Source organism: Poecilia reticulata, chromosome 9, assembly GCF_904066995.2.
Source record: "Poecilia reticulata chromosome 9, P_reticulata-male-v2, whole genome shotgun sequence".
In the NCBI taxonomy this organism is placed as follows: domain Eukaryota; kingdom Metazoa; phylum Chordata; class Actinopteri; order Cyprinodontiformes; family Poeciliidae; genus Poecilia; species Poecilia reticulata.
This window is the reverse complement of record NC_088838.1, coordinates 26,195,506-26,218,772: the sequence shown is the minus strand read 5'-3', so window position 1 is coordinate 26,218,772 and position 23,267 is coordinate 26,195,506. Positions and strand designations below refer to the sequence as shown.

Genomic DNA, 23,267 nt, shown 5'->3' with positions numbered 1-23,267 from the left:
ATTTGAACTTGTGTCTTTAATTACTTCAGCAAAGCTCACAGTTTTTACCAAATTCTGTAGCTTTCGGTGAACTTCTAAATCTGCTCCTTAGTCGCATCTTTTTGGGTTTGGTACTGCCTCTAGTGGCGTGGGGGTGGTAACACAACTAATATAATTACATTAGTAAATCAGAATACCGCAAAGTCTTTATTATTTATTATTCATTTTTCAGTCTCTTAAGAATATAGAGCTAATTAAATGATCTAACCAAAACCTTAAAGTGGTTCCAGCTCAACTTTGCTGAAAACACTATATTTTGAAGAACTGTTCTCAGAGTCTCTACCTTTTAAGAAGACTTGGTGATCTTGGGGTGACCCAACTAGACTAGTTGTCTTGAATTTGGGGGGGGGAAATTTAATTTATCACTACAGAAGGGTTCAGTGAATGCGCATATGAAACTGGTGGGTTCGGTACCTCAAAAAAGGTTAAGAACCACTGATATAGATGTTTCTGTTTGGGTCACAGGGTCAGCTGTCTGGCAGCTCATCGCCTCCTTCCTCAAACTGCCCATCTCCGGGACTCACTGCATCGTTGGAGCGACCATCGGCTTCTCCATGGTGGCCATCGGCACAAAGGGTGTGCAGTGGATGAAGCTGGTCCAAATCGGTAAGGATGTCTGGAGAAAAATCTGTGCATTGTGTTGCTGTTATACAGAAATTCATTAAAGTAGAAAAAAATGGAGCAAAAACATTTGAACTGAGATTTTCTGTGTGTCTTGTTAATTCCTAATGAGCTTTTCTTTCTCCTCCAGTGGCTTCTTGGTTCATCTCACCTTTGCTCTCTGGACTCATGTCTGGACTCCTCTTCATGCTCATCAGGCACTTCATCCTCAATAAGGTGGATTTTTGTTTCACAAATAGTTTCATTCCCATACTAACTAAGCCTAGACTATCAAAGTCTAGGTGGTGGACAGCTGTCATTGTTTTTTTGGATTTCTGGAAGTGATTTTGTCACAGTTACATAAAGGTATGACTGTCTCCTCAGGTGGCGTGAGTTTAAACATTACAAGTCAAACTCTGGCTCACGTGTAGACATAACTTGTCCAGAGAACTTCAGCACTGATAAAAACCCATTTTGATTTGGCAACACATGCAAATCTGATGTTATGCAACAGGCCGATAGCAGGCTCACCAGGAGGATAAAAACGGTTGCAGATCATTTTAAGGTCACCACTGCAAACGTGTATAAGAACGAAGCTCATGACAGTTTATGAAGTAAACTAGTGTCACTGCTTAAATTTCTGTCTAAATAGTTTTGCTTCCACTTGATCACACTTGGGTTTTTCCTTGTTGTTGAATTGAAATCCCAGGTCATTCACTCACTATTTTAGATGGAACGATGCTTAATGATTTTAAAAACATAACTGAAGTAAAGCTACAATACTGGAATAATGATTTAAAACTTAATCTCTGCTTTGTTTTAAGGATGATTCTGTCCCAAACGGTCTGCGTGCGCTGCCTGTCTTCTATGCCTCCACCATCGGGATTAACACTTTTTCTATCATGTACACTGGAGCCCCAGGCAAGTACTGGACAATAGTTATTCTTAACTGATATAATGTTTTATGTATCATGACAAAGAACAGAAAAATAGTTGGTGACTGTACTTGCAAGATAAGGAAATATTTTCTCCGTGCTGCTTTGTGATGCGCAGTGCTTGGATTAGAGATGCTACCAGTTTGGGCCATCTTCCTCATCACATTAGCCGGGTCGCTGGTCTGTGCAGCTTTGGTCTGGATATTCGTCTGTCCTTGGATGAGAAGAAAAATAGCAAGTGAGTATCTGCATGTTTTTGTGTGCGTGGTTCCAGCCATTTTTCAGCATCGGATCAACATCCTGAGAGGTCTCAGTCTTTTCTAGTGAAGTTCTGATGCTAAATAACAGAGTTGAGCTGCTGTGGGTTTTGTTGTTTGTTGGTTAGAGTCATTAAAACCACCAAAGTACCCTGTGCTCTTATTATGTTTGCGTTTTATTTCCCCTCAGGAGTAGGTATTCTTTGTATGTAGCTACTATGCCAGATGAAAATGGTTAGGATCAATGCCTGCAGTGTAGAAAGCTTTTTAGATCAAAGCCAGCAATTGCTTTTCCTAATGGGAGAAGCAGCCCACAGCATGGAAGACGATTATAAAACTCATGACACAGAAAACCAAAATGGTGGAAAGACCGTCTGGAATAGAGGAGGGAAGCCTGTCTGTTTAGGTTGGCTTGGTGTTGAATACATAAGAACTACCTGGTTAGATTAACACGCCAGGCCCTTTTCATGCAATCACTAACTTCCTTTGTTGAAAGAATGGAACTTAAAGACTCAACTTTACTCATAAAACATTATTGTTCAAATTAAATTTAGTTCTCTCCGTCCTTTAACTCCGCCACAGTTTTAAGTCTGAGTTGACCTGTTGGCTAGAATATCATGACCTCTAAATGCCTTTCAGGATTATGCACCGTAGTGTGGTCTTAAGCTGGTTATTTCTATAAAATGAAACGATTTAAAAAGTGTTTGTGTACTTACAGTACAGGAGCACGTCATCAGGAGTACCAGCACTGGGATTAGTTTGGATCAGCAGCAGGATTTTTCTAAGTCATGAAGGGTGCCAATGCAAAAGCAGAGTTGTACTGTTGTTACGGTTCATTTTTATATTTCTTTGGAGCAAGTTATAAATATTAATGTGTTTTCTCTCTTAACAATTGCAAAATGTTCTACTGTGCCACTTCAAAAAGCAGAACCAAAAGAAAACAAAGCGCTCTGCTTTTTGGGAACTTATTAAATGATGGGGAGGTTGGAGAGAAAACTCTTAGTTACACTATTCCTCGCCTACACCGTTGCCAACAGAATGTAAATTTCTCTAGCACAGAGAAACATTGCCTAAAGTCAAAATCCAGCTACTTGCATCATTCCAGTATCACATTTGACCCGGTGAAATATTCAGAAATGTATTGGTTGACACTTTTTTTTTTTTTTTTTTTTTTTTTTAGAATTTATTCATTTCATTTAAAACAAAACAGATGCTATACATACAAAAAAGAATATACAAAACACAAATAAAATGAAAGGTAGCAGAAGAAGAATAAAATTCTTATTAATTAATATCTGCCCCTTTTTTCCAAAATAAACAAATTCAAACAATGATAATTTTCAATTAATAAAACATAACAAAAGAAAAAAAAAAAAAAACATCAACTCCTTCTTGTACAACAATTGTTATGATTGCACATTATACAATTGTATATGTCTTCAACAACTTAACTTTTATCATTCTCTTAAATATATCTTTCGAGCCAGCATTTTTATAATCACTTTCCAGATTATTCCACAATCTTATACCTTGTACTGATGTACATCGGTCCTTCAAATTTGTTCGAATCTTGGGCTTTACAAACATTTCTATACCCTTAAGATTGTAATTACTTACTCTCTTAACACTTCTTTTATGCCCACATTTTCTCAACTACACATACAATCTATCCATCAAAATGTAGGAACTTTTGTGTCTGTTTTCAATTAAAATTCTTACAATCATTGTACTACGCAGGGATTTCTGTACAATACCTACAGGTCAGAGAAAATGCACATACAGCTTACCATACACTTCCACTGTAACACTCCTCCCAAACCTCTGTCAAAACAGCAGGTCAACAGGGCATTAAACCCGTTATATCTCCTTCAAAAATCATTAACAAAAGGCATTTTGGCCACTTGTGTGTCAAGAATTTCTTTGAGTTTTAGTATAGATTCTTGTCTTTTTCTGTTTGCCTCAAAGGAAAAGTGTGTGCTGTGGCTTTCCCCTCTGACGCTTACCTGGGAAAAGTGGAAATCACCGTAGTAACTAGCAACTCAGCAATTTATTGGTGTCTGGATCTTGGATTTAATTAAGATTACCCCAAATTAAATGGTATCTAATTAAAATGTAAGTAAAATTAAGTTAGATGATATATAGAATTCAACATTTCCAGGTAAAACAAAAGCTTTTAACTTAAACTCTCAGAATAAAAATCACAGACATTCTTTCAAATAAAAGTTAAGCTGTAAGGCTTCGGTTATTACAGGAGGAGCATTTCAAAGTCCCAACGGGCTTGAAAGAACAAGGCTGATTCATGATCAGTTTTTGGTACAATTTCACAATCATTTGAAGGTTTTCTAGTTACTGTGTTTGCCTTGTCTCATAAATCCACCTGTTTAAATGTATAAGCTGCTAATTATCCAGTTGTCTACGCTCTTTAGTTTCTTAGTTGTCTCATTCTTAATTACAGACACTAAAACCTTTGTTTCCGACCCTATGTGGTAACTCAAACAGGGATGTGAACAATCACCTATTGCACCTCATTTCTTCATTGTAAACATTGCATTATTTGCAAATATTTTGTCTGCGTGACTTCTAATTATCTCTGGATTTTCCTCAGGTCGCCTAAAGAAGGAGCAGGCTCTGTCCAGGATATCTGATGAAAGTCTGGACAAAATCCCTGAAGAAGAAGAAGAGAGCCCCGTCTTCAAGGAGCTGCCTGGGGCAAAAGGCACAGACGAGGCCGTGGTGCCGCTCACAGGGGGCAGCAGTGACAGGAGCACTCGGGACTCCAGCGGAGAGCTCTCCAACATGGCCAATGGAGGCACCGTCCTGCCCAACGGCAGGGTGTACGGTAAGAACGTGTCCCTGTAGAAAACACTTTCTGAGATGCCTGGTCTTCTGTGTGTTTTATGGGGATGTAATGTGGCAGACAAAGAAACACATAAGAATAACTATGTTTATTCTTACTGTAGTGACCAATTGTGTTGCATGGATATGTATTTGGCCTCTCTTACTTGAATACCCCTAAATAAAATAAAATGTAGCCAGTTGCCTTCAGAAGTTGCCTACATTGTAAAAAGAGTCCAAATGTGTATAATTTAACCTTAGTAAAAAACCAGCTGTTCTGCAAAGGCCCCAGAGTTTTGTTAGAGAACATGTGTGAACAACCAGCGGCAGATTAGACAGGTTTGGTTCTAGAACAAAATCCAGATCTTCCTGCTGCAAACCTACCAAGACATAACTGTCCACAGGTCAGCAAGGAGAGGATTAAGCCAAGAAATAGTGAAGAAGTCTACAGTTCATGTGGAAGACTCTGTTCACTGGAGAAGTTAAATTAAGTTTATTTGTACAGCATGTTCCACCATCAAGGCAGTTCCAAGTGCTTTACACCATAAAATCATTGATAACACTTTATTTGAAGGGGTGTGGATAAGACTGGCATGACACTGTCATAAACATGACACCTGTCATGAACATAAAGAAGTCTTTATGAATGTTTGACAGTGTTCATGAAGTGTCATTTGGTAAATAATGACACTTTTACTGCGAAGTTGCTCTAAAAGTTTCATTAAAAGTCCATTAAAAGTGCCAACTTTGCATGATTTTGTAAATTATGATAATTTAATGCAAAGTTGGCATTTTTAATGGACTTTCAATGCAACTTTTAGAGCAACTTTGCATTAAAAGTGTCATTATTTACCGAATGACACTTCATGAACACTGTCATAAACATTCATAAAGACTCCTTTATGTTCATGACAGGTGTTAAGTCATCTTTATGCCAGTGTCATGTCAGTCTTATCCACACCCCTTCAAATAAAGTGCTACCAAAACATGATACAGTAACCAATTATGAAACGGCAATAAACATTACGTTTTGTCAAATGTCATCATCAGAATCATCAAGCAAATATACATCAAATATGTTGACCAATGTGCCAGTTATTATAAATCAAGTGCGACTCTGAGGGTTTCTTATTCTTGATTTAAATGAACTGTTTCAGTGATTTGAAGTGGAATAGAACTTAAATGTGCAGCCAGAGAGATGATGGACATATTTAGATTAAAGCATATTTATGTAAGAGTGGTCGGTCCAGTTAATGCCCTTGGCCTGAATCCAATTTTATAGTATGTGTCTCAAACCATTAAGATTTCAAACTGAATAGGCAAAACTAAAATAAAACTGACTGCTGAAAGGGCTTTGCATGTTCTCCCTAATGCCCTGCTTGTTTCCACCTTTAAGGTCGAACCCACTCCATGACCAACGGCTGCCTCAAGTCGCCCATAGCTAACGGCAGCTTCACCTTCGACGGCCACATGCGTAGCGACGGCCAGGTTTACCACACGGTCCACAAGGACTCCGGCCTCTACAAAGACTTGCTCCACAAAATCCACCTGGGCCGCATGGACGATGGCGACCGGTCCGGCACGCAACAGCCTGACAACAATTACCGTCTGCTTCGCCGCAACAACAGCTACACCTGCTACACAGCTGCGATATGCGGCATGCCCGTCCAGCCTGTCAGGCGCTCCGAGTCCCGCGACGACAGCGAGAAGCTGGTGGGAGAGGGCGGCGGCGGCGGCAGGAGCAACAGCGTGTCCTACTCCAAAAAGCGGATACGTTACGACAGCTACTCGTCGTACTGCAACGCCGTGGCCGAGGCTGAGATCGAAGCAGAGGAGGGGGGAGTGGAGCTGAAGCTGGCCACGGAGCTGGAGGGGGTGGGGGAAGAAGGAGCTCCAGCGCCGGTGCCTCTTGATGACTTGGTAGAGGAAGAGCATGAGGAGAAGGACAAGTCCGAGGTGTTTCTGCTTTTCCACTTCCTGCAGATCCTGACCGCCTGCTTTGGCTCTTTCGCCCATGGAGGCAATGATGTCAGGTGAGAAGAGTTTGATGGTAACTAATAATATTTACTCAGTTACACTTACTTGAGAAACCTTTTTGGGGAAAAAAATTAATCTTTTAGGAGTACTTTTACTTCCACAGAGGAAAAATTTATTCTATAGAGAATCACAATTTCTAGCCCTGGGATCCTGAATCGTTTCAAAGTGTTCAAAAGCCAATTTTAAATCGAATGAAGAACAAACATGTTTTCACCAAAAGCTCACCAGATATGAGCACACACCTGCATGTTTCATTAGTTTCACACTGAAAGAAATTGATTTGGAAAAATAGTTATTTTGCATGTTTTCATTTTGTAATTGTTATTTATATGAATTTTCATTTTGATGTTTAAAATGTCAACATTTCCACATAACTTTATAATTTGGTCTGTCTGATAATGTCATTTTTATATTTACATCAGTTACTCAGTACTTGAATAGCTGTTTTATCTAATGCTTTTTTTGCTCTTGAATAGTTTCTTGACCAGCTACTTTTTACTTTTAAAAACAAGTAGAATTATGTTGAAGTAGTGCTTCTCTTATTTGTGGACAGTTTTTGGTGATCACTTTAACTCAGGTTGGCTCTTTCAATCAGAGACACCAGATAAGCTGAAGGCATTATTTTCTCATATTTGCAGTAATGCCATCGGGCCCCTGGTGGCGCTGTGGATGATTTATGAACAGGGCGGCGTCTTGCAGAACGCTACCACTCCGATCTGGCTGCTGTTTTACGGCGGTGTGGGCATCTGTGCCGGCCTGTGGGTGTGGGGACGGCGCGTCATCCAGACAATGGGGAAGGACCTGACTCCCATCACCCCTTCAAGGTGAGAGAGCCTCCTTATAGGACACACGGTGCGAAGGCGTCTGCTCGTACGCGGCTGGGTGGTTGTTCATGTGATAAAGATTGAATTTCCTACTTGATTGGGTTGGCTTGCCCCAATGAGGCTGACACAAACAGGTTCATCCAATTCTGCAGACTTCTGTGGTGAGTAAACACACACAGCTTTAATAGGACCAGCACTCAGGGTCATGGAGAATGTTTAGAGTAATTGATCGCTTAGAGGGTAGTTAATAATCCACAACAGCCAGACAAAAAAAAAAAAAAACACACACAAACACATGGAAACAGTCACTTCCATTGTGCGGTTGTAAACGCCTCATGGGCTACCTGTGACTCATTATGTTTAAACTGAGCATGCTCCAATTCACACAAACACTCCTGTTACTGACTAAAGTTACTACGCCAGCTGCTCAAACAATATTTCTAGAGTCATTGTCGCTTCATATAGATCTGAACCAATTTATCTGCTGTACTTTGTTAAATTTTCAAACTACTTTTAACATCTTAGCATTCTAGATATGTTAAAGTGTTAAATTGTATCCAATAAGTTTGCATTCAGAAGCCTAGAGGTATATGATGGAGATCTTCAGTTTGCTTTTAATTTGCTAACATTTTGAAATTGGCTTGAATGATCCAGAGAACAGGTCAAATTGCTTCAATTAAGAACTTATGCAGATGTATAAGACTTTCTTTGGTTCTTATTGTTAGAATCCTCCTAAAAAGCAACTTTTTGTAAGCAGTGCAGTATATGTTCTGTTTCTGATTTGACCTGTTACATAATGCATGTGGATAATTGGGTCGTTTTTCAGACCACAGTAAATGAACCCCTGCAGCTCGCTGTCCAACAACTCACGCGTTAATCGCTCCCTGCTCTTCACTCGTCTTTGCTTCCATCTCTCTGTCTCTTGCTGTCTCCACGCATTATCTAAAGAATGTGTGCACGCAAACCTCAGCAATGTCTGTTTAAGAAAAAAAACAAAACAGCCCTTTGCCTGCGGGTTGCACGAACTGTGTTGAATGTGCTGTATGTCCGCTTGCATGCATGCATGCTTATTTAGGCCTAATTGCTCCAGCAAGCTTCTATGAGGTTGTGTGCGCGCGCAAGTTGTTTTTGCCTGGCAGGGGCATCACAGAGGGTTACAGGAAGTTGTTTGGCATTCCGGATGAAGCGGAGTAGGATGAGGGAGTGAGGGAACAAACCACAGTGGGAACTTCTCCACTCAAACCACAGGGAGGGACGACAGCCTGGCGACTCCTCTTGCACTTTTCCTTTTTTTTTCCCTTTTTCCCTTTCTTTGTCGTCTTTTTCTACCCTTTAGTAAATATCTGTTGATCTCTTCATCCTTTGGTCTTTTATTCATCTTTCTCCTATAAATCTGTCTCCCTTTTCCCCTCAGTCCTTCCCACGCTCATGCTATCTCATTATTTTCCCTCTTTCTTTATTTCTCCACCTTTTTATTTGCTCCTTTCTCTTTGTGTGTGTGTACCCTCTTTTTTTTCCACTTAATCTCTCTCCTTCCATCCCCACACTGACTGGGCTGCCAGTATCCTAAGACAAATTTGCTCTGGTTCACAGTTCAAAAGCCTCGCTTTTCTCCAGAGTTCGCTTTCATGAATCAGCCTGACAAAGAAATTTGTTTTGGGGCAAAAACAGAACATTGTGTGTGTTTGTGTAGTCTGCAATACATGCCCTGGCATATATTTAAGCAGCCCCACTAATCCCCGGCGCAGTGAGGTATTTTCAAACCTGGAGTACGGATTTTCGTCATTCCCCTCAAGCCTCGGCCTGATCAGATCGGTGCAGATGTTGCTTGTGCTGTTTGAGTTTTCAGCAGTTTGAAGCAACCAGATCTTCATACTGCCAGATCAGTCGGTCAGTTCAACCTCAAGTTAGAGAATCGTGTTTGCCAATCTTAATAGTCAAGCTTACTTCACTCTAAAGTGAAGTAACTTTTCTCAGTGCATAGGAATTTAATTTGAGTCCTGTCTAGTTATCCATTGAGATAAAAGGGGAGCTTTATTGTAGTACATTTGCTGCACATTCAATATAATATTTCTAACACCTATAGTAGGAATGAGCAGTATGACGGGAAAAAACATACTTTTGTGGTTTTCATTCAAAAATGGAAACCTGTGTGAAAGCCTGACCTGTAAAACCTCTAATTTAATGGTTTATTGTGACAAAATGGCATTTATTTTGTTCACTTTAGTGCATTATCAGTTTCTGACACAATATTGACAAATGTCAAATCATAATTGTCTAACAATAAAATTTATCAGGAAATCCACATCAGCTAGTTGTCTACCTATTTAGATTAACGTTTAGCAAAGTTGATTTGTCAAAAACGCTTAGACTAGCATCTATGTCTTCTAAATATTTCTGCTTGCTGCAATGCCTGAACTCTACCAGCTCACTTCGATTGTTAATCTCAGTCTTCAGAGATTAGATTTCCCCAGTAGGATTCTTGGTGAGATTGAGGGGAATATTGGGCGTACATTATGCAGATAATAATGTCTTACTGAAAGAGACTGCAACAATATTCCATTTTTATGCCATTTTACATTCACAGAAGGCTTAGGAATATATCTGGACTAAAGCCCCATCAGCGACTCAAATAGCCTCTGAAACATGAGTGTTTTACCTGAAGCAGTTCCCGCTTACAGAGGGATTGAAGCTTTGCTCAAGAGTACCTTTGGTGAAATCATTGGAGCCCTGCTGGGATACAGATTAGCCCTGCTGTTAGTGACCAGCGACTGGAATGACATTTTAACAATTATATCTCTGCAGCTAAATGAAACCCACCCAGAAATTTGCTTCAGTGTTGCTGCTTTTTATTTAGGAAATATCAATAATAGAAGTAGTACAAAAGGAATCCTCTTGTTTCAAGCTGCTGCTTTTGTGCTCTGTAATTTTTTTAATTTTGTAATTTTCTGACACATGCACATAACTTTTGCGTGTTTTCTGTGAATGCATTAACGATTTTCTCTTTCAGTTCATCCGTTGTTCTAGAGCCAAAGCTCCCTGGAAACGGGGAGTGATTTCTGGAGAAATTATGTCTTCTTGTAAGCATTAGGCTCTTCAGAGTCACACCGATATGTGATCACATGCCACCATACCTGAAATTACCTACAGACACTCAGGACCTCACAGAAGTGCTCTACTCTTTGTGTGTGGCTGCCTAATGAAGGGCTTTAGTAATTACAGTTTGATTGTTATTGTTTGACTGTGTGATGTGTAAACATGTAAGAGCTGTTGAAATGTGTGTGGAGATGTGGATGCTGGGGAGGCGGTGCCTCCAGCAGCTCCGTCCAAGTCATTGCAGTGAAGAACGTCTCCCCTCCCTCCTTCCACAGTGGGTTCACTATTGAACTGGCCTCTGCACTCACAGTCGTGTTGGCTTCAAATATCGGAATCCCTGTCAGTACCACACACTGCAAGGTATGACCGAGTGGCCCCTCCCACTCCCTCAGACTGACCTCTTGACCCCTGCAGGTGCCTCCAGGGAAGAGGGGAGCTCACACTTTCTCCCAGAGCGCCGGGCCTTAGATTATCCCTGGAGACGGAAAGGAAATCCTCTAAAAATTGCTGAATTCTAACATTTGAATTTATTGTCGTTAAAATTTTCTGATTTCTGGCAATTTTTTGATGGCTTTGACAAACTTTTTTTTGTTTTTTTTTTACTGAAAATATTTTTGATTGAGCTCATCTCTAAACATGGAAAGACTACAATAGAGATCACATATGACAAATGTATTAATTTAAGAAAAAAAAGCAGAGTAAAAAGACTGAGATTTGGTAGATTTTTTGGAGTATTTTAATTCCTGCTGTGTCATTTATATAAAATCCTCAGTATTAACTGTTGAAGCTGGGTAAGCAAATTTCAGTTCACACCTTTAGGGTCGAGCAATAAAGCAAAAAACAATATGTATCACGATAGGCATGTGATCAATATCGATATATGATGTCGGATCAAATTTTCAATAATTTCACTGAACTGCGCTCTAGAACCGCATAGCATTCTGGGGGATGTAGGCTAGGTAAACAAGGTTGGCGGCATCAACTAACTCACTCACTCTTTGGTTGCCTAGCAACAACCTGTTGAGTAACATGCACAGCAGCAGTTTCAGGATTCACCAGCATGCCTCATTACTCTTAAATAAAAAATAACGGCTTTGAGTGACAAGAGGAAATGAGTATAACAGCCTGAAAGGAAGCTGTGGATAAAGCAGGAAAGATCACTTCACCGGTTTGACTGCATTTCATATATTTAAAACAAAAAGCTAATCAATAATTATAGATATTGACTGACATGAAACCTTTTTATGCAATACATTTTTGTATTATACAGTCCAATCAATTTCCCGTCCTGTTGCAAGCCTGTATACCCATAAATTGATTCTATTTGCATGAAATAAATCGGTGAGAACTGATGTCATATCCGCTTATAGAAGTGATTGTAATTGTGTTTCCACCATGAAAAACAACAGGCTGTTGTTTAGTGAAACCAGTTCTGTGCTAGCAGTCTTTGCTGGGCTGCAACTAGTTTATAAGCAGTTGAGTTTTTTTTCTCATCATGACTAAACAATTGATCAAAAAACTGTGACACCCACAAAATTATAAAATACATGCAATTTCTAAAAAAGTTTTAGAAACAGTTTGAGGTTTACATACGAGATCTTTTTGCTTATGATAATTACATAATCACAAAAGCATACCGTATCAAATATGACCCATAAAAGAGAAAAGATTATTTTAAAAACCAAGTTTTTTTTGTTTTCTCAGGTAAATAATAAAGCAAATTTTTACAAATCATTATTTTCAAATAAAATTAAAAGTGTTAGAAAAGCCATAAAATCTGGTCAGAAATACGTCATTTTGGTGTAATAATGACCACTCTTTCATTCTGTTTTTGAAAGAAACATTCTTGCTTTAAAAGTAGTTTATTTTTTAAACAAGATTAAGAAGTTTTGCTTTGCCATTATTTGGACACAAATATCTCTATAATATACACTTTTAAAAAAAAACTTCAGCTTTATCATTTCAAATCATTGCCAAAGCTATTTCATCCGCAGCCACGCCTTTATCAACTTTTCCTTTAAAAGTCCGGTTAGAGCAGAAGCCCACCGGGCGTTTTGCCCCATCCAGCCGTTCTCGGACAGCCCTGGGCCTCAGTGTGCAGCTCCTCTCCCCTGCTCTTTTCAGGAACACCAGATCCAGACTGGAAGGCGAGGCGGACCGGTCCAGACCCAGTCCTGCCTGATCCCCGCCCCCTTCTCCCTCCTCCACACCTACATTACTCTGTTTCATTTCCACCAGCTCTCCTAATGCTGCCCACTCAACACTGGCATGGTTTGGCGCGTGGGTCCCCACCCTCCTGTGCTCGGTCGTAAGCTGACTTCCCCTCCACTGTCCCCCACCACCGGCAGGCGTCCTCCTACCCGACCCCACCCGTCACACTTTGTTTTCCACTATTTTTACCTCTCCCTCTTCATCTTTCTGTCTCCACTCATGTGTCTTCACAGCGGATTTTGCATTGAAGTAATGAGTGCGCTAACAGTGCTTGTTGCATCAAATGTGGGCATCCCAATAAGCTCCACCCACTGCAAGGTATTGGAGTCCTTGGTGGTGAAGCTGTGAGGAGCCTCCACCATGAGAGCTCTTCCTCAGCGCTTCATCTCTAGCTGTTGATCACTCAAATCAATCGCAACTCCTGAAGTTGAAGTTTTGATCTCTCCTGCAGTTTTCCTCCAGCAATTTTTCTTAAAGGGAACTTTGCAACATCAAAGATTGTACTTGGTTTGATGTTGGGGATTAAGTTGTTACTCTTAAAAGTATTTGTAGTCTAGCCTACCTTAACAAATTATTATTTTCACCCTGAAATTGTAAGGGTTTAATGCCATATTTAAACTTCAATTAATGAAAATGAGTTGCTTTTTTGTGTAGAATAATAATAATTAACCTTCATATTGAATTATCTCTAATTTTTATTTACTTATCTACACATGATTTTATGTTTGATTCCATACCAGTAGTAAATCATTTATTCGATTTTTGAAAGATGGCACTTTTGGATTTCAGTCATAAAAACTTCAAATAATCTACATACTAAAACTGTCATGAAATAGTGCATCTTTATCATAAATATTTCTTTGGGACAATTCTGTATTGTACAGATTTTCTGCCTATAGTTATGTGAATCAATGTTCCCCAGTTATTTAGTAGTTGAGTTATTGAATTGGGCACCTTTGGGTGTCCATATCCTGAAGCTTGAATTCCCTGAGGGGAAACTGCAGGAGACTCAAAACTGGTGTCCAGTTACTGATGATCAGTTTGTCTAAATATCACTATTATCACCATCAGCACCATTCCTTATCTCCATTTCTCACATACAACCCTATCATGTTTCTTCCCTAAAATTTTGGATAATCTGCTGCTTTGCAAAGATGCTAAATCTAATGATGGTTAGAGGTTTATGATTGTGGTAATTATGTCATTTTCAAATGATTCTGTCTGGAGATGTACAGATGTTTTTGGTGAAATGCCATCTAAAAAACTAAATTCTAATTTGGAAATTGATTGGATTTAAAGCCATTTGTTATTTTAAACTGAGAGAGTGAATCTGAGATTTCTCCGTGTCCTTCAAATCTTTGGCGATAAATTAACGTCATATCCGTGCATCTCCAGTGGTTCAGTTTGTGTGAAGGAGAGAATGTGAGGATTTATGGGCATTGATTGGGTTTCATTAACTTGCGTCGAGTCCGACTGATCTTTTTCTTAGATCGGGCTTTTCTCTTCTTGTTGAGGCTAAATCGATGCCCAGTCCTTGGTGTGAGTCAATATAAGATGATTGTGTACAGTGACTTTGCTGTTTCAGAGGATCTGTGGGCAGGTGACACTAAAACTGAGGTTACTGCATGCAAATGATCTAAAAACAATTTTTTTTTTCTGTTAGAGTATTGAGGTTCATGTTGGTGACAAACAATTTGACAATAATCTCCCATACGAACCTCCAGGCCTTAACGTTCCTCACTGTCCGTCCGACCTTTTATCTACAAAAGTGGACAGATTTAAATGTGCTAGGTGAGGTCGGCAGAGATCAGAGTGCGCTCGGCGTCTCGCGTTTCTCTGGCTGAATGCGAGCAGACGGATACGGCGTTACCTGCTGCTCTGACTGACAGCAAGTCACTGCACATGATTCTCAAACATGTCTGAAATCGTATTTTTTCTTCCAACTGAACTGGGTTCCTGCTATTAAAGGTAAATAAAAAATGCATAAGTGAAAGTCTGACACTGAGTGTGTTTCACAAGCTAAACCTGCTTGCGTCAGACTTTCACATGGGAATTTATTTTTTTGGTTTAGCCGGTAATAACCTCCAGGCTTGCCGTTACTAACGCATATTTGAGTCTGAAATGTGAAGAGCTGCAGGCTGCACACGCTCTTCTATTCACAGCTGACCTCTGTCACCTCTCTACCAGCTCAGATATTATTAGGAGTTTTACTCAGGCTTTTCTTTTTTAGAAGGCTGATGCTAAACTTGATTGCGAAAGGATAAAAACCTTTACAGGTTTGCAGATATAAATAAATAAATACAAAATCTAGTCACAAGCTTCTGGTTGCACAGAAGTGTAGCATTCAATCTGTTTAGTTGTTGAAGAAGCTAGTAGCTACACAGACCGATTTGTTGGCACCCCTGGCAAAGATGTGCAAAAAGCATGAATAAATTATTCTACAATACATCCCTCATTGACTGAGTTACCTCCTGATACATTCAAGTTCTGCATAGAAATACAAAAACTGTTTGCTTTTAAAGAGAAAGCGACGACGGCGATGTCTCCTAATGGAAGTGAAAATATTCTGGGCACACAGTCCTGAGAACCGCAAAGACACCCTGCAGCTCTTCACGGTCTCTGCAGCCTTCAAGCGCGTTCGGCTCTGCTGCTGATTTGTCTTTCTGTCTCTTCTCCCCGTCGGCGCCGTCCAGGTGGGCTCGGTCGTAGCCGTGGGCTGGATCCGCTCCCAGAAAGCCGTGGACTGGCGCCTCTTCAGGAACATCTTCCTGGCCTGGTTCGTCACGGTGCCGGTGGCTGGCCTGTTCAGCGCCGCCGTCATGGCCCTGTTCGTCTACGGCATCCTGCCCTTCGTCTGAGGGGGGACGTGGCCGGGAGGGCGAGCGGTGGAGAATGGAAGAGGGGAGTCAGAGAAGGGGTAACGTGGAAGGAAATCGTAGCGTGGGTGTCGTTGAGGGAAGGCGAGCAGGAACTGGAGTGAGGAGAAGAGTTTGAGGAAGCTGCAGAGGTTTACAAATGGACTTTGGTTGTACTGTGAGGTGATGTGAGGAGGGTTGGTTCCCGCGCTGCCTGGCTCTGTTGTCCGGAAATCCTCTCAACTCATTTGAGTTTCAATCAGTTCATATTTATTCTCTTTTTGGGGGGATATGCATCATTCTGTCTGCTGTAAATACAAAAATAGGAAATTTACCTTTTAATTAAAAAAAAAAAAGAAATTAAGAATTACAACAACAAAAAAGTAACCATACCAGTGAGCACACATCTGATATCCGAACAAGGAAAAAAAAAAGTGTACATATTGTCGTTCTGACTGAGTGTGATCTGTTGTATTACGGCTTGCTTTGGCACAAAAAAATAAGAAAAGACATGCGTGTGGTTAACCAACCCATCCATCATGTCAGATTTTAAACACACCAGCTAGGTACAACCGGGGCCAAAAGGAAAGGACGCCTCAGAAAAAGAGAGTCGTGCAACATTTTATTTTCCATGATACCATAGAAACCTAATTTACTAAAGAATTTGATTTTCATTTTTGTGGAGAGCTCCTGTATGTTTTTAGAGATGAGTCTGATATTTTTTAATGATGTATTATAATGTAATTTGTATTGTAAATACTGTCCTTTATGGCGTTTGGCAGTGGGATCCTGGTTTGTTTTTATTGTTGTAGAGAGGGGGCGGGGGGAGGGGCTCTTCATCTTATCGTCGTCATACAAAGTATGATTCATGCCTGAGGTTCAGAGTAGGGAAAAATAAAAAAGTGTGGTTTGGTTGGACACGGCTCAATTTGAGGAAATGAACCAGAAAGGTTGGGTGGGGAAAGACAGGTCACTCTCCTCAGTCGATCCATGCCAAAGTCAACATTTCAGCATGCCAATTTAGAGTCGAAAGATGCCAAAACACTAAAACTGAGCTGAGGCGTGCGAGCGCAAACTGACGAGGTCCCATAACATATCTTTATCCTTATGCCTTTATTTTCATACATACAGCTGAGTCACTGTCATATCGAACCCTACTTTCACATGATAAATGGCATCATGTCAAACACTAAAACATGTAAAGGACGAGGACTCCAGCAAAAAGCAGCATAGCTCCTCAAATGTGTTCGGAGTGCAGAGGCGTCTTCTGCCTGCCGGTGCTAAAGGTTCAGCTTGATTCCATACAGTCAGAGTGAAGGCTCACCTAAAGCCTGGTGCAGGATTTCAGGCTGCTCATAACGCTAAATATCATAAGACATCTGTCTTGAAGAGATGGTCAGGGACTACAAGAAGTGAGGCTTTGTTAGAAGTTTGTAAGCAGTTGATTTCTAACCTGCAGAAGGAAACTGATTTTTAAAAAATGTTATGATATTGCCTCTGAAGCCAGAATTCATAATCAGGCTCCAGCTGCAACTCAGAAAAAAAACTAAACTGTTTGGTAGTGGTATCTATGGTAACTGTTAGCAATAAAAAATGATCACAGGAAAATTCAACTCTGAAGGAACAGTTTTACAAATAGTGATTGTGGAGCAGTGTGTCCCATTGATTTGTGTTTATACCTCCACCAATCACGTTCAGTAAGCCTGGCGGCCATTTTGGATGTTGAACCTAGGGCTGTTGGATACCTCCAAACGTTCAAAGTCTTGATTTCAGGTTTGATTTCAATTGGCATTCTTTGATGTTGGAAACTTTGACTTAAATGTACGACTGTGATCTTAATTTTATGTAAATCGCAATTAACTGGGATTAGAGGCTACCGCTAATTGCTAATATGAGCAGAGTCAGTTCAAAAACACACTTCTGAAGTCTTAGCAACCCAACTCTTAAAAATATCCCAGCATTTTATGTGTAAATTATTTCTAAGGCAAAGAAAGGGTCGTCTTAGGTAGTTTTGTAAACTAGCCATTTTGAAACTTAACCATTACAAATTAATTTATTTTTCCTAAGAGGTTTTAATTCCTAATGTTCATAGAAACATTGAAATCTTAATTTCAGTGGATATTTAACACCAGATAATCCCATTGGCTCTGCTTCCACTCCCTGGTTGGGCAAATTTACTCTTGTGAAATATGACAGGTTATGAGTTACAATCAAACTGAGTCATGTCAGAGATATGGTTCCTTTTTTAAGTGGTCTCTTAAATTGATACAATCTGATATTTTAAGCATCTTCCTCCTGCTATAAGTAAGAAGAAACTTTGAATTTACTTCCCTCAGTAACGACTTCTAAATCTGCCCTCCAAAATAATTTCTTGGTGAATCTCCACTAGCATTACCATAATAGCATTAGCCAAAATCACATTTAAGATTTTAAGATGATAGGCTTAAAATCTGGCATCACTCATATGAGCAGTTAGCTTTGGCCTCTGGATGAACGTGTTTGCGTTTAACCTAAATGGAGACGCCATGTTTTTTACTGCAGGAAAGATTTTAGCTTTCTATTATCCGTTTACAGAACCTGACTTCTAAAATCCTGAACCATCCCTTTGATCTCATTTTGTCTGAAAGTGATTTAGAAAAAAAAACAAAAAAACTGATCATCACCAGCTTTTAAAACAAGGTTACCTAGGTGACCTGCGGATGAACAAAGTCTAAAGTTATTTTTGTTTGAACAAACTCTATGCCAGCTGTTGGATGTTTTTGTTGTTTTTGTGGTGTGTTTCCTGTTTTGTTTTTTTTTATTTTCTTCATGAACAAATCTATGCTTAAGTAGCCACATGCCTTGTAACGTGTTTTACTTTGTGCAGAAACGGTAAAATAATTCAGTACTGTGGTGTTTACATTGTAACCATATTGTAGAGTATCTGTTTAAAAAAAAAAACTGTTGCCTAATGATGCCAATGAAAGACAAACTATTAACCATGAATTTTTAAGTGCAAGTAAAACGGAATATAACCAGAAGTGTCTAGAGAGAAAGAGAGCGTTGAGAGGAAGTGTGTTTGATTTTTTTTTTTTTCCTCAGCGGTTTTTGTAGTAGTGCTGATCATGATCCCTGTCACTTTACACTGCTACTGCAACGTGTTAACACTACATGTGTGGGTGCAATTCAGTGATGAAAAGAATAACTAGAGAAATCTCATCAAAACTATATATTTTTCTACCATATCTGAGTTTTAACCTGGGTGAGCTTCCGCGCACTTTTAGAGGGAGACGCCGTGGGCTTGAAGTGGGGAGAAACTGCGGAAAATATTCCCGTCCACGTCTGTTTTGGCACTCGTGCCCACTCCCACCGGGCCCAGAGTCTTCCTCCAGCATGTAGATTGACGTGTCGATCGCGAGTAGATCAGATTTTGAAATGACCGTTTTTATTTTTGAACTATAGATGAAAACACTTTGTAATTTTGTTTCCCTACTGCATTGACTTTGGCCGTGAGCTGCCAGAGGAGGACAGATCTACTATGACATCATGTCTGAAATGCAAAAAAAAAAAAAAGTTTCCCCTTCAGGGTTTGCTCCCTGGTTTCTGAGCAGCTGACCTCCCTTGCAGCTCATGACCTTTTTACTCTGTCACAGATCGTGCTGCACAGAGGTCTGCACGGAGCCGGCATGTTCACTTCCTCATGATTTCTAATTTCTGCTGTGTGTTGTGAGGAAGAAGTGCACCTTTTGAAGAAGCTCTGCTTTTGTCCGAAGCAGTCAGTGTAACTTGTCATGTGGAAAAACATAAAAGTACAAAGCAGAAAAATTTCCCAGTATAATTAATCGGAATTTTCTTTAAAAAGAAAAAAAACCTGCTTGCTCATATTTTTTGCATCTACTGAATGCATCTCGTATAAGACTTGCAGGCACACAATGTACGGCAGGCAGTTTAACTTAGAATGCATGGCTTTCAATTTGGGAAAAGAGCAACACACGCTGCTCTCCACACAGATAGGCCTTCACTGAGATTTGACCTCGCGACCTTTCAGCAGGGAGAGACTGTAATCAGCACACAGAGCAGAATCTCATTTTACAGAGATGGAATTAAAATCTCACTTCGGCATTAACCCTTGCATCCATTTCAGCTGCTTCCATAGCGCCCTCTACAGGTGCTAGACATATTTAAATATTTTTTTTTTACTGCAGTAGCATATATCTAAACTGAAAGCTTCTGTAACAAATAGTGAAATTATTTCCCCATATATTTTTTCTGAGTGTGGAGGGCACTTCGGAGATGAATGGTGTTTTGCTTTTTAACAGCAGGAGGCTGATATTCTAGCTCCTCATCTTGTGGCGTTTCAAGTGAACATCAACACGCTGTGCAAGCCTCTTGTGCAACTCGCTTTCTCTTGGTTTCTTTGTTCTCCATGCATTCATCGCCCTCATAGGCCAAAAGGGGGCACATTGCTCAGTTCTAGGGGAGGAAAAGTTGAACTATTAAATAAATTTAAAAAAAACATTGCATATTGTTTTTGAAACTTTGTTAATAAATTGATTTATCTGACATCAGGTCCAAAACTTTCTGTGTTCAAAAACATTGCAAAGTAACCTCAAGACAGAAACAACTTGAAATCTTGTAAATGAAAAATGTTTTTTAGTTTGTTTTTTTTCTAGTTCAGTCCAGTAAATTCAGCCGATAGATGGCGTAGTTTGCCACTTTCCTCACCATAAAGAGGGGCATCATTTTGGCAACTGGCTAAATTGTCATTTAGGGAGTAAGTGTGCTTCTGTTGTATTATAATAATTTCATAAACAGAATCTACACAGAATGTGCCATTTTCTTCTCGCTCCCTGAATGTACATCACAAGCTGTTAAAGGTGCAACTCGTCACAGGACTGGGGTAATAGCGCCCTCTCCTGGTTGCATAGAACCATCTCTCATTACAGATAAAAGAGAGGTTAAAAAAATCAGACCTTCATCTGAACATGGCGTGCCATCGTCTGTTTCTCTGGTCGTTTTTGTAATAAAACGTGCTCCTTGGCCGGCCTGCAGGCTTTGCAGTTCTGTGTCGTCTTCTTACTGTTTACTGCTTCTCAACTGTCCAGTCCTTTTAAAAGGTAAATAGAAGAAAAAAGAAAAAAAATGCAAAGAAATTCAGGATAAACTGTAGCTTGCTTCAACAACGACAAAAAAAAAAAATCTTATGCTCTTCTGATTTGCATATATCGTACTGTAATGTTTTATTTAAGAATTTTAGTGGGAAAAAAAATGTCATTTAAACTAAATTATGGGAATTAAAATTACAAAGGATACCTAAAACAACTGAGTTGTGTTTTTATTTTTTGGAGTGATGTCTGTATGCCGAACTGTTTGTTTCTCCAAGTACTTATCAGTAATGCAGGTAAGAGGTCAGGTCACTTGGTCTACGGGTCATTATGGGATGGACAGAGTTTCAGTTATTCTGCCTTTCGGTGAGAATTTGACCAACTAAAACCATAAGTGCAGAACAGATTTTAAAATGTAATTTTCTTTTAAGTTCGCTTGTTTTCACAGTACAAGTTTCAACCCTAAACTTTGTTGTATTGTGGGGGGATTTATTTTTATGAAGTAGAAACAAATGAATTTGCATTCAGTTCTCCTGAGTCTGTATAGCCTCAAGAGCCATTTTCACTGTAATTACTTCAGATCCTGTTTGTACAGCTCTTCAGTGAAATGCCCATTATTGTTTGGAGATGAAATCAAGACTCTTACCTCAGCTGCATACAATACAAAAGCAGTACAAAGACGGCTGAAAGTGACAAATTGTGTAAATAAAGATCAAATTTTATTTGTATAGCACATTTCAGCAGCAAGGCATTTCAAAGTGCTTTACATCAATAAACACAAAAATACAGAGTTATGCAACATTGAATAAAAATAAAAAACTCCAGTGGAGGGGACTCCAACCCGCTCCCCTTTTCAACAGAGGGGGGGCATTAAAAACGTAGACAGTGAGACAAGAAATAAAAAGAAATTAAAATGCATCTAAGCATCTAAGAAATTAAGATGCATCTAAGAAACGTTCTTTCCTTATAACCCTCCATCTTGTATTAAGCAATCCTGATTAATTAAAGAGGTTGAAACTTTTTCTTAAAGGTTCTGGGTATTTTTGAGTGTGTCTGTTATTCAAACGTGATTAAAGCTGAAAGTCGGAGGGAAAAAAAACGCATTAAAAAGATTGAGACCATGTGAAACATGCTTCCATGACTTTAGTCGTGTTTTCTCATTTCCCCCCTCTGCTTCGCGTTCTCTCCGTCTCCTACGGATACCGACGTGGACAAAGGCTGCGTGAATCTGCCACATCTTTTCAGGCTAATCTTATTTAGATGTTGGCACATACTTTCCCAGCAGCGTGTCTGTGTCTGCTCGGCTCGGTTTAATTTAAGAAACCTCTCCAGTAATGCTTGGACAAAAAATAAATTTAAAAAAAGGCTGGATTAATTCAAGCACACAGCAAGTGACACCGCGTACATTTAACGGGATAATGGCTCCTATTTCATGTCGGTTAAATCAGTAACCAAAAAGAAATGGAAACCACAACCCCCCTGCTGTCTGGGGCTTTGAAAGGCTTTTATAACGATGGAGGGCGTTGTTTCTGTTTTGTAAAAGGTATTTGTTTGTGGTTTGTCATCCTAATTGACAACAGGAAGTCTTTTGGCTGTTTATAAAACGCGGCTTCTGCAAATTATAACAGCTCCCATCAGGGAGTCGATTATAGAGCTCAGGGTTTCGAACAACTGTTTTAAATTACAGCTTAGATTTAACGAAAATGAACTAAAACCTAGATAAACACGTTTGTGGTCCTTTTTTTTTTTTCAATGGCAAACCGGCTTCAGTTTATGTTGAACTTAACACACTGCAAATAGTATCAACAACCCCTGGGACATTTTTATTACTTTATAAACAAATTGAATTGTCAAATATCTCAGGATTGTGGCTTGCCTTTTGTATTTAGTTCCATTTACTGTTTCAATCCAAAACAATTACCTCTAATTAGTAACCATGTGTGTCTAATTGAATCCCGGTATGGCTGCAGCTGCTGGGTTGAAGGCCTCAGAGGTTTGCTGGGAAACATTCTGGTGAGTCTACAATGCGCTCTTGGGAGTAATTTTCTTAAGTTGAACACTGAAGGTTCCACATTCTCTCTAATAATAGATAATAGTTCTCTGGCGTCCCAAAGCCTTAGAAATGGCTTTGCAAGCTTTTCCAGACAGACCAACGTCAACACATGTCTTTAGATCGTTTAGTCTACTTCATGTAGTCAGATGGGTTCTCTTTGGGTGATCCCCTGATGTTGCATAATTGTGTCTTCTTTTTTAAATTAAAATCCAGAAATATTTATGTGCAACAAAAAAAAAGTGGTGCCTTTTTACAGCACTGTATGAGTTTTGCTTTAGCAACTGAATTACAGGAATAAATGACCTTTATATTAAAGTGAAGATGCACCTCTAGGCTGTATTTGATCCTGGTTCAAATATGTGGCCATTACTGTGTTTTATAAAGTATGTAATGCTTTTGACATTTCCCAGATAACATTCCAAAAACTTGTTTTCTTTGTAA

The 23,267-nt window shown here is 39.6% G+C and overlaps 1 protein-coding gene across 5 annotated transcripts in view; it reads left to right on the top strand.

The window, feature by feature from the left end:
• slc20a2 (solute carrier family 20 member 2) overlaps positions 1-20,719 on the top strand; it is a 55,297-nt gene extending 34,578 nt beyond the window's left edge. For 4 of the 5 annotated variants that reach the window (XM_008418081.3, XM_008418082.3, XM_008418084.3 and 1 more), the window contains exons 3-11: positions 505-645; positions 791-876; positions 1,464-1,560; positions 1,693-1,812; positions 4,437-4,670; positions 6,063-6,699; positions 7,342-7,527; positions 10,899-10,983; positions 15,528-20,719. In XM_008418081.3, the coding sequence (XP_008416303.1) occupies positions 505-645; positions 791-876; positions 1,464-1,560; positions 1,693-1,812; positions 4,437-4,670; positions 6,063-6,699; positions 7,342-7,527; positions 10,899-10,983; positions 15,528-15,692 (1,751 nt within the window). In that variant the 3' untranslated portion in view covers positions 15,693-20,719. Of the gene's footprint in view, positions 1-504; positions 646-790; positions 877-1,463; positions 1,561-1,692; positions 1,813-4,436; positions 4,671-6,062; positions 6,700-7,341; positions 7,528-10,898; positions 10,984-13,067; positions 13,153-15,527 lie in introns of all 5 variants that reach the window. The other variant, XM_008418085.3, reaches the window with a different exon arrangement.
• The last annotated feature ends 2,548 nt before the right edge of the window (positions 20,720-23,267 follow it).